At 39.1% G+C, this 17,346-nt stretch overlaps 1 protein-coding gene across 10 annotated transcripts in view; it reads left to right on the top strand.

Annotated features, from left to right (window-relative positions):
• The window catches only part of RAI14 (retinoic acid induced 14), a 179,763-nt gene that overhangs the window by 148,283 nt on the left and 14,134 nt on the right, over positions 1–17,346 (top strand). For 6 of the 10 annotated variants that reach the window (XM_017894501.1, XM_017894504.1, XM_017894503.1 and 3 more), the window contains 8 exons: positions 2,636–2,700; positions 6,733–6,790; positions 7,517–7,587; positions 9,966–10,072; positions 10,720–10,898; positions 11,133–11,161; positions 12,845–12,931; positions 13,841–13,927. In XM_017894501.1, coding sequence (XP_017749990.1) covers positions 2,636–2,700; positions 6,733–6,790; positions 7,517–7,587; positions 9,966–10,072; positions 10,720–10,898; positions 11,133–11,161; positions 12,845–12,931; positions 13,841–13,927 — 683 coding nt within the window. The remainder of the gene's footprint in view (positions 1–2,635; positions 2,701–6,732; positions 6,791–7,516; positions 7,588–9,965; positions 10,073–10,719; positions 10,899–11,132; positions 11,162–12,844; positions 12,932–13,840; positions 13,928–17,346) is intronic. The other 4 variants (XM_017894507.1, XM_017894506.1, XM_017894508.1 and 1 more) reach the window with 2 other exon arrangements.

Genomic DNA, 17,346 nt, shown 5'->3' with positions numbered 1-17,346 from the left:
TTCACTGGTTTTAACATTTTTCACATATACTTGAAAAGTATTTTTATAGTCCCATTAACGATTCCTCTATGATATTTCTTAATTCTTCCCTGTTTTTTCCAGCTGTCTTAAGAATTGAATACATGGTCATAGTCTGAGGTAGTTTTAGGGAAAGGTGCCCTATGGCCAGAGCAGCTGGGCCATTCTCCTCAGACAGCCTAAGTAATAGGGTTCTTAGACTACCTGTAATAGTCCAAGACTCTTAATTTATAAATATCATTAGTCTTTTATTGCAGGCAGAATTCTGCTAGAATGCACTTAGGGTTGCCCTAGTTATTTGCCCACAGGAAAATTGCTTCCTGATATTCTAGACAGATCCACAGCTATATGGGAGTCAGAGATACATTGTCTCATCACAGTTGGATTCTATCACTAAAATAATATTTTGTCCAGAAAATTTTGCATTTGGAGAGAGAATTTTGTGTTAGTATTAGTGATGAGAGACATCTTACTTCAGTGTTATAGTGTTCAGGGAATGATGCATCATTCGGATTTTGAAACTATTTTAGTGAAAATACTTTTGTGTTGCTCATTAGAAAAACATCACAGGGCTGGGAAATAAAAGAATTTTTGCTTCTATAGAAACCTGGCACTTCCAGGTTTGACTAGAACACTTATTCAAAGTGAAAAGAAACCCTGTTATTTTATGATAAGTTGTTTACATCTCCCAACCATCTTGTCTTCGGAGAATTGTGCCTGTTTCCAGTGGGTGCTGCTTATGCAGAATAGCTTTAGTCCATAACAAGAACAAGTTAATGCATTGTATGTACAACATAAACAGTCTCCTTCTTACAATCAAGATGTGTTCCAAAACTTCATTTGTAAGGCATTTGTTTAAAACTCAGAATGTGCTTGTACATAGAAACAGTGGTATTCACTGTTTTTATTTGTTTATTAAATAAATAAAATTTAAAATGCAAGGTTTTGCTGTAGAAGGAGGTAAAACAGAGATTAAAAGATGATTTGCAGTTTCTGTTCCACTCACATATCTTGAGTGTTCTCTGATCCTTTTGCATACTTGACTTTCCTAATAAAACTTTTCTCATAAAAGAAAAGAGATTTAGGAGAGTGAGAAGCTCATATATGAAAATATGAATCCTTAGAAGGAGGAAAACTGGAGAGCCTTTATCTATCCCTCGCATCTCCAGTTGCTGGTTTAGCTTTGGTTTTGATTTTTGGGTGGCCTTCTCTTCTATGGCACCCTTTAATCAATGTGTATGGTTATAATATATAAAGCATATATTATATATTTTGTCCAACTTATAAGGTCAGTGGTGCTAAGGTTAAGAAAGTGCTTTAAGCACGTCCTAAAGTATGGGAATTATCTACAGGTGTTATATTGGCTCAAATAGCTTGGGAAATCCAGGATTAAGAGTTTACTAGGTGTGCTGGGTTGTCTGGCAGTGGTCAGGTCCTCTGCTCTGACCCTCTTCCCAGGTCCCCCAATCCAGACATTTGAAATGAGCATACCCTCTAATTCAGATGGACGGAAATGTATTGATAGCCTACTGTGCCGCAGTGTTGTCGATACTAGAGATACAGCAGGGAATCAACAGGGGTGTCTGTCCTCACCAAGCTTATATTCTCGTAGGGGGAAAAGCAATTATCTATATAAGTGTGTGTCTGTATAGAGAAAGAGGTAAAAGGGGGTGATAGAAGCTGCTAAGTGCTCTGTCTCTTAGAAATAAAGCAGGGAGTGGGGTTAAAAGAGTTAGGGAGAAATTGGAATTTGAAACGAGAAAGTCAAGAAAGACCTCACTGAGAATTTTACAACTCTCTCCCTTCTTCTATATAAGAACTTTGAAATCAGAAAACTTCAGGTAATTTCCATTCAGGGCTGGAGTACATTGAGAGGAGGCGGAAATGAGATGTCAAAAGTCGGGGCTGAAGTGTGTGGATCTTTGATGTATTCTGCTGGCTTGTGAGTTGCCTTCACTGGTTTCCTCAGCCTGTGGTGGGCGTAGCCTGGCATGGCTCTTGTGGACACAGGACATTTGGCAAACATATAGACAGCTGAAAGCAGAGCTGCTGAGCTGCATTATCATGAGCCCACCACAAGCGTCTAGCCTGGAGCTGCTTCGTACCCCAAGAGAACGGCAGTTGGAGCCTGTGAATGTCATCCAGTAGGTGGGATGGGGGATGCTCGATTCTCCCCACTCTCAAGAATAAACAGTTCCAGCCCAGGCACAGTAGCTCATGCCCGTAATCCCAGCACTTTGGGAGGCCAAGGCAGGAGGACTGCTTGAGCTCAGGAGTTCGAGATCAGCCTGGGCAACATGGTGAAATCTCATCTCTACAAAAAATACAAAAATTACCCAGGTGTTGTGGCATGCTACTTGGGAGGCTGAGGTGGGAGGATCACTTCAGCCCAGCAGGTTGAGGCTGCAGAGAGCCGTGATCATGTCACTGCACTCCAGCCTGGGTGACAGAGTGAGACCCTGTCTCAAAAAAAAAAAAAAAAAAAACCACACACAGTTCTGTCTTTTTTCGAGAATAACCTATTTCCTTATAGCTGTCTTCTCACAGATAAGAAAGAGATTTTTTTTTTAAGTGTGACCTTTTTTAAAAAAATTATTATTTGAAAAAATCCATTTAGGACACAGCGCCTTACACCTCGCAGCCAAGAACAGCCACCATGAATGCATCAGGAAGCTCCTTCAGGTAAGCTGGTGACAACTTAGAATTATACATGTGTCTGTTTTACAATTTAAAAGTAATGGTATTTGTGAAAGAACAAACACACCCTCCATACCCACTCCTTTAAATACTGTCCCCAAACCTGTGTTTCCTAAGAAGCTTCATGATTGAAATGATAGCCAAGGGGGAGATTATCTCCATAGCAACTCCACTGGCAGAGAAGAGGATCTAATCAAAATTGGAGTGTCTTTTTTGGGATCTAGCCTTTTTCTCCCCTTTATTTAGTTCCTCCTTTTCTTTGCTGAAGGACTTACACCCTCTGAATAGTGTAAGTTTTTAAAACATCCATTTCTAAGCTGTTGGAGATCCTTACCACACAGGATCTCTAGTATCCTAGTATTGTTAAATCATCAGTAGAATGCAGCTCTTCTTTGAGAAGCAAAATTTCAACCATTATTTCCTCATATGTAACTTGATGAGCTTTAGTTCTTGGGTTTTGTTTAAGTCCTTGGTTTTATTCTTCTTTATAATTTTCAGCCAGCTCCCTGATTCAATAATCTTGCCAGGAAGTTTATAATGATCCCTTAAAATGACAACTTCCATAAATCTTTAAAGATGAATATTTAATGAATGCCCAACAGCCGTCTATACAGTAACATCCAGTTGTTGCCAGTCAAAATGCAAGCTGGCTGTTTTCAGGAATAGCATAGAGCCATAAAATACGTGTTTGCTTGTACTGTCTGTTCTGTTGAACTGTTGTCTTGGCCTTAACAAGCACTACGTGGGACCCAGCATCTTGCTTTAATTTGGCTTTGAAATTCTAATGCAGAAATGCGGTCACATTCTTCAACTTGTCCTGGTCTGTTGATCACACAGCTTCTTGTCTTGCGTTACGTGATGCAAGCTATTGCTAGTTCCAAGAATGCTTAACTTTAACAGGTCTTTGAAGCTAAATTCAAGAAAAAGAGATTAATGTCTGTGATGTTGCATTATGAGGCTTCCCTTTGAAGACAACTAAAATAGAACTTTTCTTACCTGCCTCTTCTGGGACCAGACACTCCGGATAAGTGAAAATCATTGCTCAAGTGCTCTGCCTCCATATCCTTGGTTCTACTTCAATTTTTAAGTAATTGATTTATGTTTGAAATCTCCATTCCCATTCTGGCTTGGCTCTCCAGACTTTGCATCTGACTCTAATTTAAAGGAAGAATTAACCTGACAAGCTAGATGTTCTCGTGGGCAAGAACCAGATATTCTAGTCTCTAATGTAATCTTATATCTGGTTATGCAAATGGATTGGTTTTTCTTCGGAATCTTTGAAGCCTTTAAACAGTTCCTTGTGCTGTTTTAAAATTAGGCCAAAGCATGGTAAGTCGTAACTTAATCTCCGTTCTTCTTACCACGGAAGGACAGACATTTCACTAGCGTGGTAGTGTGTTGTTACCTCCTCTCACTGCCAAACCATCCAGATTGTTCTTCTTCCTGGGTGGTGGTTAAAACCTCAGCCATGTCCTCCTGTTAGGCTCTTTTCCCAGGTCCTGTTCCTCTTTGCTCTCTAGCCAGTGCTTCACCTCTTGTCTCAGTAGCCCAGGCTCTCTGTGCTGTGATCCCCATTACCTCCTGTTGTGTCCCACTCCTATACCCTCTGCATTTATGGATCTCCCTGAGCTCTCCAGGCCTTTGCTCTTATTGCCTGTCTGCTGGAGCCATTCCCCCCTCCAGTGGCTACCAAGGTAAAGTTCTTTCTTCTCACGGCAATGAGCACAAATAGACCCTTTTGAGATTCTTCAAATTCAAATAAGCTCTCTCAGGCTGGGCGCAGTGGTTCACGCCTGTAATTCCAGCACTTTGGGAGGCTGAGGTGGGCGGATCACCTGAGGTCAGGAGTTCGTGACCAACCTGGCCAACATGGTGAAACCCCATCTCTTCTAAAAATTACAAAAATTAGCCGGGCATGGTGGCGCATGCCTGTAATCCCAGGTACTCGAGAGGCTGAGGCAGGAGAATCACTTGAACTTGGGAGGCGGAGGTTGCAGTGAGCCGAGATTTCACCACTACACTTCAGCCTGGGTGACAGGGTGAGACTCCATCTCAAAAACAAAACAAAACAAAACAAAACCAAACAAAAAACAAATGAGCTCTCTCCCTCCCTGAACCCTCAGCTATTCCTCCCACCCTTTCTCATACTGTGTTTCCTGGGCACTGTGCATTGTGTCAAGCAGTGACAAGCAGCAGCCCCTATCACAGTGGAGCTCCCAGTCTGGTAAACAATCCACAAATAAACATTACAGATTGCACAGCAGTTCAAAAGGAAGCTAACGGGTGACTGTAAGAGAGGAATGAGAGGTGGAGGTTCATGGGAGGCCTCGTGAAGGAGGTGATATTTAAGCTCAGACCTCCGAATGATGCAAGCAGCCACAAGGAAAGCATTCTAAGCAAATGGAACAATGTGTGCAAAGGACCTGAGGTCAGAAAGGTGCTGGCCAGGGAGGGAAGAAAGCCAGTGTGTGGGCCTGGGGCAAAGCAACTAAGGAGGAAAGTAGCACAGGATGCAGGGCCTTGTATGTCATGATGGGCTTCACTGCAGTTCATCCTAAGTACAGCATGGAACTGTGAGGGGCTGTTAAGTAGACAGTGAGAGTCACAGTTTTAAAAGAGAATTCTAATTGTTTAGAGAATTGATAAAAAGGGGGGAAATGCAGAACTGGGGAGACCTACCAGGAGGCTACCTTAGCTGTTCAAGTGAGAAGACGCTGTCCTAAAAAAGAATGTCAGGAACAAGAAAGGGTAGAGGGTAGACTGGAAGTGAGTTTTGGAGAAAAAAAATTGACAGTACATGGTGGTCCACTACATAATGGGAGGAGGACGAGGGCAGGGGGGAGGGGGAGGAGGATGAGAAAGAATCAAAGCTGAGTCGCTGGTTTCTAGCTCAATGCCTAGACATGATGATGCTGTTGATGGAGAAGGTAGTCAGGGAGGAGCAGGTGGGGCACTGGGGAGGGGAAGCCAGAGATTTTGGCTGGGCCTTGGAGATACTAACAAGACATCAGAGCAGAGATGTGAAGTAGGCAGTGAGTTATCAAGCCTAGCGCTTGAAGATGACAACTGTTGTGTTTGAGTGAGAATACAGGCCCTAGCCCAGCCTGTCTGAGTTTGAATCTTGGCTCTGCCATTTACTGCAACTTGAGCAAATTATCAACTTTTTTGTGCCTCCGTTTCTTCATCTGCAAGTTGGAGTAATGATAGTATCTACCTCAGGTTGTTAGGGGACCTAAAGCAGTTCTTTGAACAGTGCGTGGCACATGAGAGCTAATATTTACATAGCAGTTATTGTTGTTGCTGTTAGGATCTCCACATTTGGGAGTCACTAGCATCCATTCTTCTCGATGATATTTCAGGTTGTGGGTGTGGAGGAGCTTACCAGGGAAAAGAGCTTAGAGGAAGAACACTGAGGAACCCTGAGGTTTTCTGTTTGGCTAGAGGAGGAGCCGCAAGAGGAAAAGCAGAATAAGATGAGCCAAGCAGGGCTCTAGGAGCCGAGAGGTTGGAGAGAGGAGAACAGAAATGTTTATTGTCACTGGAAACATGAAGGTTGTTGGTGACCTTGACCAAGGCCATCTCCTTGGACTCGAAAGGGAACACCCAACTGCAGTGGTTTCAGGAGTGAATGGAGGTGAGGGTGCCTGGACTGCATGTGGGTAATCCTTAAGAGAAAGCTGGTTTTGTGAAGGGGGCAGAAAGGGCAGGAGATGGGGGAAAAGATAGGATCAAGATGAGAGAGCCTAGAGCATGTCTATTAGCTGGTGGAGTCCTGGAGTGATGAGGGAAGGAAAGGGACAGATAGGTGAAGCAGCAAAGAGGAGAGAGTTTGCCCACCCCAAAGACAAGTCTCCCTCTCCGTAGGAGACTGTAGGCCCCTGGAACACAGCAGTTGAGGCTTATTTATGTTAATAGTCTTGCTAATACGCCACATCATACCTTGCAGGAAAAGTCTGAACTGAATAGAATTGGTGCAGGGTATTTTATTATATGGATGTATTTATTTTTGCCTTATAGTCTAAATGCCCAGCTGAAAGTGTTGACAGCTCTGGGAAAACAGCTTTACATTATGCAGGTAACTTTCATTCTCCTATTTGTCTTCTTCTGCCATTGGAAACACCAACTTTTCTTTTTCCTTATTCAAACCATTAACCTTCCATACTATTCCTGGTGCTCTTTTCTGTCATCATTTCTAGACATTCCCATTGTACTCTGTTTGTAAAACATACAGAGTTTTACTGAGGCATATGCCTAGAATTCATCAATTGCTTTGCCAACTAACCACTGAATTTTATCGCGATTAATGTATTTTAACTAATTTAAGGTTTCTTTTTAAACTAACAGATATTCCTAAGCACTTGTAGATATGAGGTAATGTGTAATACAGACTTTTTGATTTGAGGATTATTATGAACATCAGTCAATTTTATTTACTAACATTTTGTTTTAGTACGATTACACAACTTCAAGTGACAAACGTCAACACTAAACTATGAGTGATTAGGTTTACACGTGTTTTATTGCTGGTTGTGGAAAAGCTAAGTCCTGTGAAAACCTGAGCCAAATATTTGCCTAAAGGCAACTGGCAGTCATTGGCCTTAGGCCAGCATAACTCTGAAATTAAGCAGTAATTTTAAATACCTCACTCTTAACCTTCCTAACACCATTTCTCTTCAATGCAACTAGAGTGAATATATGTAGAATGGGTAGAACATGAACACTTCCTTCCTGAAGTATTTGATACCCCTGGTTGTGAATAACTGTGTGACTGGCTGTGGTGTTTATATTTTCCTTCCCCCAGCGGCACAGGGCTGCCTTCAAGCTGTGCAGATTCTCTGCGAACATAAGAGCCCCATAAACCTCAAAGATTTGGTAAGTACCAGGTGGTCACTAGAGGTAGAGGTAGACACTGGTTTCTAAAACTCAGTGGGATACCTTTGGAGTCACTGAGACTTTAAACTAGCAGTCCCCAACCTTTTTGGCATCAGGGGCTGATTTTGGGGAAGACAGTTTTTCCATGGATGGGGGTGGGGATGGTTTCAGGATGAAACTGTTGCAGCTCAGGTCATCAGGCATTGGAGCACACAACCTAGATCCCTTGCATGCTCAGTTCACAATAGTTTGTGTTCCTATGAGAATCCAGTACTGCTGCTATCTTATAGGCAGTAATGCTCACTCGCCTGCCACTTACTCCTCGCTGTGCAGCCGGATCCTAACAGGCCACAGACTGGTACTGGTCTGCAGCCCCTGCGTTGGGGACTCCTGCTTTAGACAACTAACTACTGGGCAAAATTCTATTGCTTTCAACCTAGATTCTCTTCTGCAAAATGGATTTATGTATTATTCTTAATCCTTTTCTCATTTGCCCCAAGAATACTCACCAGTGGTGTTTGGGGATGCAGCATTTACCTCAAGATAACTTTGCCACGAAATATCTCATTTTTATTATTAGTATTTTCGCATAGCTCTAGTATATTGGCTTTGGAAACAAGAGACATTATTCTATTTATAGCATTCTGTTTTTAGTAGTGGTATTTCCATTTACAAAATATAGTAATTCTCAATTGCTGAAAATGTCAAATCCTAGAAAACGTAGCATTTGTATGTGTGATGTTAACGTCGTTCTCAAAGAGTTTGTTGGCTGAAGATTCATTTAATGAATCCGATTTTTCTGAAATAGATGATTCTGATGATTCTGATGTTAGTTCTCTTTAGAAATAACTCCAATAACAGTTTTTATATTTGTTTTCATATTGAAAATCAGTCAGATTTGCTTCAGCCTCAAAGAGTGTGTTTATATAAAATTAAATGAGCTCTGGCAGAGAGCTGCATGGTTTTTTTTTGTTTGTTTTTTGTTTTTTTTTGCCCAAACTGGGAAGAAGGTTAATTGGCTTCTAAAGCATTAGTAAAACATTTTGCAGCATATATTTCCTATATAGGTATATTTATTTCTATGGCTATACGTGTTTTCTACCATCAATGTAATTACAAATAAAGCTTAATTTCTTGATTTTTTAAAATAAAAAATAAGTCTAAATAGAAATTTTACTACTTTCTTTCTGCACCCCATCTATCACTTTGGATACCTTCTAAGCAGAATCTCCCAACTTTGAAGACCACTGCTAGGCTATTTTAACTTCACCAGACTATTTTGAGAATAATGGTTATGTTATGGGATTAAATTTCGTGTTGCAGCATGAGAACTGACATGCATACACTTATATTTGATGGAGATACTGTGAAGTGACTAGATAGAATCTGTAAATAAATTCATATTCCTTGAAGTTCAGTACTTCCTAAGCAGAAAGTATTTTAACTTCACAGAGATAGTGCCCAGAAATCTGTCTGAAATTCTTTATGACAATACTCAATCTTTAAGCAGCACTTGTATTTTTAAATAGTTGGATATATTGTAACATCTTTTCCCTTTGCCTATTGAATGCTTCTAACTTAAAACTCACTGTGGATGGATTTATAGGGTATATTCCAGAAAAAAAAAAACAGAATAACAACTTCTCTTTATGGTTTGTGTCAGACCTAAGATTACAGAAAATACTTATGTATATTCTTCTAGTATTTTTCATCATTTGTTTTATATGGTAATGTTTAAATGCTTAATCCACCTGAAATAGTTTGTATACGAGTTGGAGACCTAGATTTCCTTTTTCCCAAAGGGGTTGCAATTGTCATGACATAATTATTCTTTCTATCCATTTCTTTATCTAGTCATGTGTTAGTAATAGATATAGGCTCTTAATTTATATTTTGATACATAGCAAGATTACTAAAGGGTACACTTTCTAGTAAGAGTGGAATGGCAGGATATATAATCATTAGTGCACTGGGAAGAAGTTTGCATACAGGGCAGTGGGATCTTCTAGTGTCGTGGGGAGACACGCCCTTCCTTTCTCCAGCACCATCCCTCAGTATACCCGGTACACTTGCCTTGAGCCTTTACACACTTTGTGTTCTGCCCTCTCTCATGATCACCCAAACAGTGATAGCCAAGGGCACAAGCACCCCCAAGAAGCTGGAGCTCCTATGTAAAAGCTAGCATTCAGTAAAATTCCGTAACAAGAGTTGTGCCAACATACAGTCGTGACTCTATGGGGGTACGGAATATCAGGATGGACCAGATATTAGACCAGCAGTCCAAGTCAGGAGAAAAATGTGCAAAAAACAGGGGCTGACTTTTGCAGTTCTGGCATTTTGTGCCTGAGTTAAAATCTAAATCTGAATTTGTCTCCTAGGATGGGAATATACCGCTGCTTCTTGCTGTACAAAATGGTCACAGTGAGATCTGTCACTTTCTCCTGGATCATGGAGCAGATGTCAATTCCAGGAACAAAAGTGGAAGGTACCCCAGAATTAGGCAGAAATCATGTGACTTCAGTGATATCCACATTCTGGGAGTATTTCAAAATATCACAGCTATATTTTGGATCATTTGTTATAAAGGATTTTTAACTTCTTCCCTTTTGAAAGTTCTACTGTTTTTGATAATCAAGAATCTATGTTGACTTTAAAGCAATTTTCCCCAGACATCTGTGGACATCATTGCTGGCTAAGTCTGTGAGGAGACTATGAAATGCTGATGTGAATAAACAATTTCCTGTGACTTTCTATGCAAAATAAAATAAACCTATTGGTTGATTTGGAGAAATGGTCTTAGAAATATATATGTTATTTAAAATGCTTGAGGTGAAACAAGGATAAGATTCATGCCAGTCATATTAAATCGCATCATACTGTGCCAAATAGTATAGAAGATTATGTTGTTTGACTAAATATGGTTTAATATTTTGATATAATCTGAAGTTTTTTTAAAAAAAAAAAACTAATTTCATCTTGATAGCATTCCACTTCGAATTCCCCGATGATTAAGTGTAATAAAGGTTTAACTGCACTTACTCTTCTTTTCTCTTTTTTTTAAGACAACTGATTTCCCAAGAAAGAGTTTTTACATGTTCTTAGTAGTAATTTTGTATCTCTTCTTTCCTTTAGAACTGCTCTCATGCTGGCCTGCGAGATTGGCAGCTCTAACGTCGTGGAAGCCTTAATTAAAAAGGGTGCAGACCTAAACCTTGTAGATTCTCTTGGACACAATGCCTTACATTATTCCAAACTCTCAGAAAATGCAGGAATTCAAAGCCTTCTATTATCAAAAATCTCTCAGGATGCTGGTATGTAAAAGAAAATAGCCAATGTTGTTTTAAGTTTATCCACTCCATTTTCCCCAAAGGATAAAAGAATGTGTGCAATATGATATATTTTATTATTCTTTTAAACATATTCTCGAAGAAAAATGGAGTGTTAAAAAATATTGTATATGGTGTATGTGTGTGTATCCCCCCACCCAAAGTGAATATGAATCATTATGCTTCTTATAGTTCTTTTTTTCGTTTTTTCCTCTATAGATTTAAAGACCCCAACAAAACCAAAGCAGGTATTTATCTTTGGGGGAGGCTTTTATGTTTCATTTATGCTTGTGGGAATTTAAAAATGTTCAGATTTAACCACTTTGGTCCACTGGTAAAGTAATAAAGACTGTATTGAAAATACTTAAGGACTGAAATATCTTTGAATAAATGAGTCATTGTTATAAAGTGGTAGAAGTTGCCGGGCGCGGTGGCTCATGCCTGTAATCCCAGCACTTTGGGAGGCCGAGGCTGGCGGATAACCCGAGGTCAGGAGTTCAAGACCATCCTGAACAACATGGAGAAACCCCGTCTCTACAAAAAATACAAAATTAGCCAGGCGTGGTGGCACATGCCTGTAATCCCAGCTACTCGGTAGGCTGAGGCAGGAGAATCACTTGAACCCGGGAGGCGGAGGTTGCAGTGAGCTGAGATTGCGTGATTGCACTCCAGCCTGGGCAACAAGAGTGAAACTCCATCTCAAGAAAAAAAAAAAAAGTGGTAAAGGTTTTCTTAATAATTTGCTTTATTTCAAAAGCATGTAACTTTAAACTTGCTACTTATATGTTCATCTTTTTCTGAAATGTACTAACTCATGCTTCCTATTGGTGTGAAAATGTTTGATGTGGCTTAAACTCTGTGACTGAGTAACACTGTTTTAAATACTTGTAATATCACATGAGCTACAGAGCTACAGCCAGAAAACGTTAGCTAGTTAATGAAAATAAGAGAAGTTAGCTTTTCTTTTAATTAGGGTTTTCTAGAATGTCATGTAGTGTTACACAAAGTAGAAATTGAGTATGCCCTGTTAGTGTGTAGTTGTTTCTAAATATATATTGTCACTATCTGTTTTTTTGACGAACAGTGTATGTTTGGTTTTATGTGTTTATTTACACATCTACATTCTTGAAGAAATCATAAACAGCAAATACTCAATACTGAAATTTATGTGGTAAGTGTATTGCTTATCAGTAACCTTCAAAAATGAAGCTATCTCTTTCCCTCATATTTATAGGCCTTTTTTTTTTTTTTTTTTTTTGAGACCAAGTCTCGCTCTGTCGCCCAGGCTGGAGTGCAGTGGCCGGATCTTAGCTCGCTGCAAGCTCCACCTCCCGGGTTTACGCCATTCTCCTGCCTCAGCCTCCCGAGTAGCTGGGACTACAGGCGCCTGCCACCTCGCCCGGCTAGTTTTTTGTATTTTTTAGTAGAGGCGGGGTTTCACCGTGTTAGCCAGGCTGGTCTCAATCCCCTGACCTCGTGATCCGCCCGTCTCGGCCTCCCAAAGTGCTGGGATTACAGGCTTGAGCCACCGCGCCCGGCCATATTTATAGTCTTTAAGAAAAGGAATGGAAGTAATGCAGACGTGTGGGAAATACCATTGGTTTTCATTAATACAGAAAGCTGACTGTGATTGTATTCTGGATCCTAAGTTGTAGTAGACCTCAACCTCTACTTTCCCAGTTCTCCACACCAACCTAATCTGGTTTTGTCTTATGTGTTTTTATTTTCTTGCTATTAAAGCATGGGCTGCTAGAAGAATACTTGCGCATGCATATTATTTATTTTTAAGTTGGTAGCAGATTTCAGATTTTGATAAAGTAAGAAATGCATGAACTTTTGAGGTTTTTTTCATGTGTTTGATAAAGCTACTTGCTCAGACTTTACTAACCAGACTAACCCACCTCCATTCTTTGGACTGTGATAACTTTCAGCATGACCAAGTCTCTAAAATAAGCTCAGAAAGAAGTGGAACTCCAAAAAAACGCAAAGCTCCACCACCTCCTATCAGTCCTACTCAGGTAAAAACAAAAGCAAACAGTCAATAAACGCACCACAAGAAAGCCATAAATTTGTCATTTTGTTTAGACCAAAAAGGAATGTTTTAGAACTGACCTTTAAGTGCATATTTAAAATATTCCTCAGCAGTTTTAAATTACAAATTGTGATAAGAAGGATTTTGATGATTAGTATGGAAATAATGTTGATTCTTACCTATTTTTTTAAAAAAACAGTAGAATCGAACAGGCTCTTTTTGAAAAGGCTCAAGGAAATTTCTCAAAATCTTATCACAGAAACTTTCCCTTAAGTTCAATTTATTTTTAGTTCCTTATATTAAAAGATCTAGTAAGAATTGGGAGAATGAGTAGCCAGTGAGGCAATTGTTGAAATGAATTTCAATTGGTTTCTTGAAACATTGCTAAAATGTATTTGCCTTTCTAATTGCATTTAAGGTTGGCTAATATTAAAAGTAGTTTGCATTTCTGAGCTTATAGTGACCTTTGCATAGAGGAGGAAGCTCAGTAATCTATGTAACGGCGTGTAAAAACACATCGAGATTTGTTATTTAAAATTCATAGGCCACAAAGGGAATAATCCATATTTAAATAGTAGAGACGAATAGCTCATCTCGTATTTTTTAAATGTATGTTAGCGTACTTATTAATATTCTTAACCTGCAATGGAAGTTTTATAGATTTTTAAAAACCTGATTCTAATATAGGAGCAAAGTTATATTCTATAAACTTTCAGAAAGTATTTGAAGTAGCTGAACTGCATTGAAAATATCCTACCCTTGAATTAATTGATGCCAATGATACTTACTGTTAGATTTCATTGCATTGGTTAAACAGGTTGATCCTTCAGCACTGGAGAAGAGAAGTTTGAAGATACATTCTTTATTGATGATTTTCATTTTGTTTCTTTTTTAGTTGAGTGATGTCTCCTCCCCAAGATCAATAACTTCGACGCCACTTTCAGGAAAGGAATCAGTATTTTTTGCTGAACCACCCTTCAAGGTATTTCCTTTCTGTATTCAGTTTTGTTACTGTATTTTAAGATACCTGATAGACTTGCTTTAAGTTGTATAACACCGGGTAAAACAGAATGTACTTCTGAATCATTGGTTCACAACCTTTTCACCATGAAGTACCCCTTGATTATTTTTTCTGGCATGGACCCCACAAAGCAAGAATGTGTGCAGCTAGATTGCATCCATAATAATTTAAAATTTTTAAAAATTAATTGAGTGAATAAATTAAATTTACGAACCAATAATTGATTTTCTTCATTTAAAAAAAAAGAGACGAGGGCTGGGTGCAGTGGCTCACACCTGTAATCCCAGCACTTTGGGAGGTCAAGGTGGGCGGATCACCTGAGGTCAGGAGTTCAAGACAAGCTTGGCCAACATGGCAAAACCCCGTCTCTACTAAACATACAAAAATTAGGCCAGGGCTGGTAGCTCATGCCTGTAATCCCAGCACTTTGGGAGGCCGAGGCAGGCGGATCACAAGGTCAAGAGATCGAGACCATCCTGGCCAACATGGTGAAACCCCATCTCTACTAAAAGTACAAAAATTAGCTGGGCATGGTGGTGCATGCCTGTAGTCCCAGGGAGAATCACTTGAACCCAGGAGGCAGAGATTGCAGTGAGCCCAGACTGCGCCACTGCAGTCTAGCCTGGCAGCAGAGCGAGACTCCGTCTCAAAAAAAGAAAAAGAAAAGAAAAAAATACAAAAATTAGTTGGGCGTGGTGGCAGGCACCTGTAGTCCCAACTACTCAGGAGGCTGAGGCAGGAGAATTACTTGAACCCAGGAGGCAGAGGTTGCAGTGAGCCAGGATCAGGACACTGCACTCCAGCGGGGGTGACAGAGCGAGTGTCTTGTGCGGGGGAGCAGGGACAGTGTACTTACATGGAATCTAAAAAAGTTGAACCCATAGAAGCAGAGAGTAGAATGATAATTGGGGGAGTGGTGGGAGTTATTGGGGAGATGTTGGCTAGAGGATACAACATTTCATCCAGATAAAAGGAATAAGTTCAAGAGATCCATGGTACAACATGGTGACTATAGTTAACAACAATGCATTAGATTCTGCGAGTCACTTAGAGAGTGGATTTTAAACGTTTTCATGACAAAAAATGATCAGTGTGTGACATTAATTAGCTCCATGGCCATTTCACATCATGTACATATTTGTAGACATCATGATGTACGTGGTAAATATATACAACTTTTATTTGTCAACTAAAAAATAAATGAACTTTTTCAAAAAAAAAGGTGTAGAAGTTACCAGCTTCTACCTGTTATTCTCCTCGTTCTTTCCTGAATGCAGAATATTGAGGAAATGCCAAAAATTATATTTCAGGAACTTCTCTATTTATAACGAAATATCCTAGATTGGATCCTGGGACAGAAAAAGGCCATTATTCGAAAAACTGGCACAGTTTGAATAAAGTTGTAACTTAGATGGTAGAAATTTACCAATTGACAAATGTATAATGGCTACATATGTTGTAAACATTAGGAGAAATAAGTGAAGGTTTCTATCTTGCAACTTTTTTGTAAATCTTAAATTGCTCCAAATAAAAAGTGCTTTAAAAGTTTTTTTAAAAAAGAGACAAAGATAAGAACTTACTAGATAACCAGTCTTCTTACCCAATTAAGTTTATATTAATTCCAGTCAAAGAGACAGAAATGTGTTATTCTCTGTTGTCTTACTGAGAATTGTATAGTTAATTTTTTTCCTGACTATAAAAGTAATATGTATTTATTTTACAAATGTTAGAAAATCTATTATGTCTTATCCACCTGGATCTGTAGATTTGTGGTTGGAAAATATTTTAAGGAAGTAGGAGGATATTTCCATTTAATATCTGTTTATCTAACATACTGAGAAATTGTACTCAGGGGGAAATAAAATTTATAATTGTTAACATGAAATTTCAATGTTGTATATTTACTTACTTTTCCTTATTTGGAATTACTAAAGATGTTTTCTTTTAACTTAGATACACATTAATCTGAAAAAGATTCTATCAACCTATCATTTCGCTCACTTTAGACTTTACTAATAAACTCTTCAGATAAATTTCTATATAAGACAAGGCAACTATACTCTTATAGTTAGTACCGTAGTATCTTCTGATATGACTGTGCCTCAAAGAAGCAATGCAATCCGAAGAATCATATCACAAATTATGATTTTTCAGAGGTAGAGTATAAAAGACTGTCATTTCTGGAAAAAAAAAAAAAAAAAAAAAAAAAACAAGATAAAAAGTGACATTTATTCCTATGTTAGCTTAGGCAGGAGAAAAAAGTGGTATCTAGGCCAGGCATGGTGGCTCACAGCTCACGCCTATAATCCCAGCACTTTGGGAGGCCGAAGCAGTTGGATCACGAGATCAAGAGATCGAGACCATCCTGGCTAACATGGTGAAATCCCATCTCTACTAAAAATACAAAACATTGGTTGGGTGCGGTGGCACGCACCTGTAGTCCCAGCTATTCGGGAGGCTGAGGCAGGAGAATCACTTGAACCCGGGAGGCGGAGGTTGCAGTGAACCAATGTCGCGCCACTGCACTCCAGCCTGGGCGACAGAGACTCCGTCTCAAAAAAAAAAAAAAAGTGATATATATTTAAAATGGCTAAAGTTTAAAAAGACTAAAACTACCAAGTGAGGATGTGGCAGAACTAGAACTCCATTTTCTGCTGGTGAGAATCTAAAATGGAGTAACTATTAACAGTTTAGAAAGCTGAAAGTTTCATTAAAGTTAAATATAAACCTAATATATGATCCAGCCATCCACTCATAGATGTTTACCAAAATAAATGAAATTACATGTTTACACACAATCTTGTATGCAAATGCTTGTAGCAGCTTTATTCACAACCTCCCCAAATTGGAAGCAATCCAAATATCCATCAACAAGTGAATAAGGATAATGAAATATACCCGTATAATGAAATATTATCTGCCAATAAAAAGGAACGAACTGTAGTGCAAGTAACATCATAGTTGAATCGGAAAAGTCATCATGCTGAGAGAAGCCAGCCACCAAAAAATTCATACAGATGACATTCCATTTATAGGAATTCTAAGAAATACAAAAAAAGAGAGTTGTGGTTGCCTAGGAATGACGTGGGCAAGGAGGGGTTGTAATGAGGCAAGAAGAAACTTCTAGGCATAATGAAGAGATTCTCTATCTTGACTACAGTCTTGGTTCCATAGGTATACATCTGTCAAAACCTCCTCAACTTGTAAACTTTAGCTGGATGCAGTTTATTATACCTTATATAGTGGAGAATATAAAAACAAGTAAATTTGTTATAAAAGTGAAAGGACTGCTTTTGTAAAGCTAAGCGCTTGCTAAAATAATCCACTTTATTGTTTAGCATTTGGGCTTTTACAAAGGTATCTTGGCTGAAAAATTATCT

The sequence above is a fragment of the Rhinopithecus bieti genome, unplaced genomic scaffold (assembly GCF_001698545.2).
Source record: "Rhinopithecus bieti isolate Rb0 unplaced genomic scaffold, ASM169854v2 scaffold_25530, whole genome shotgun sequence".
Taxonomy (NCBI): Eukaryota; Metazoa; Chordata; class Mammalia; order Primates; family Cercopithecidae; genus Rhinopithecus; species Rhinopithecus bieti.
This window is presented reverse-complemented; position numbering and strand designations above follow the sequence as displayed.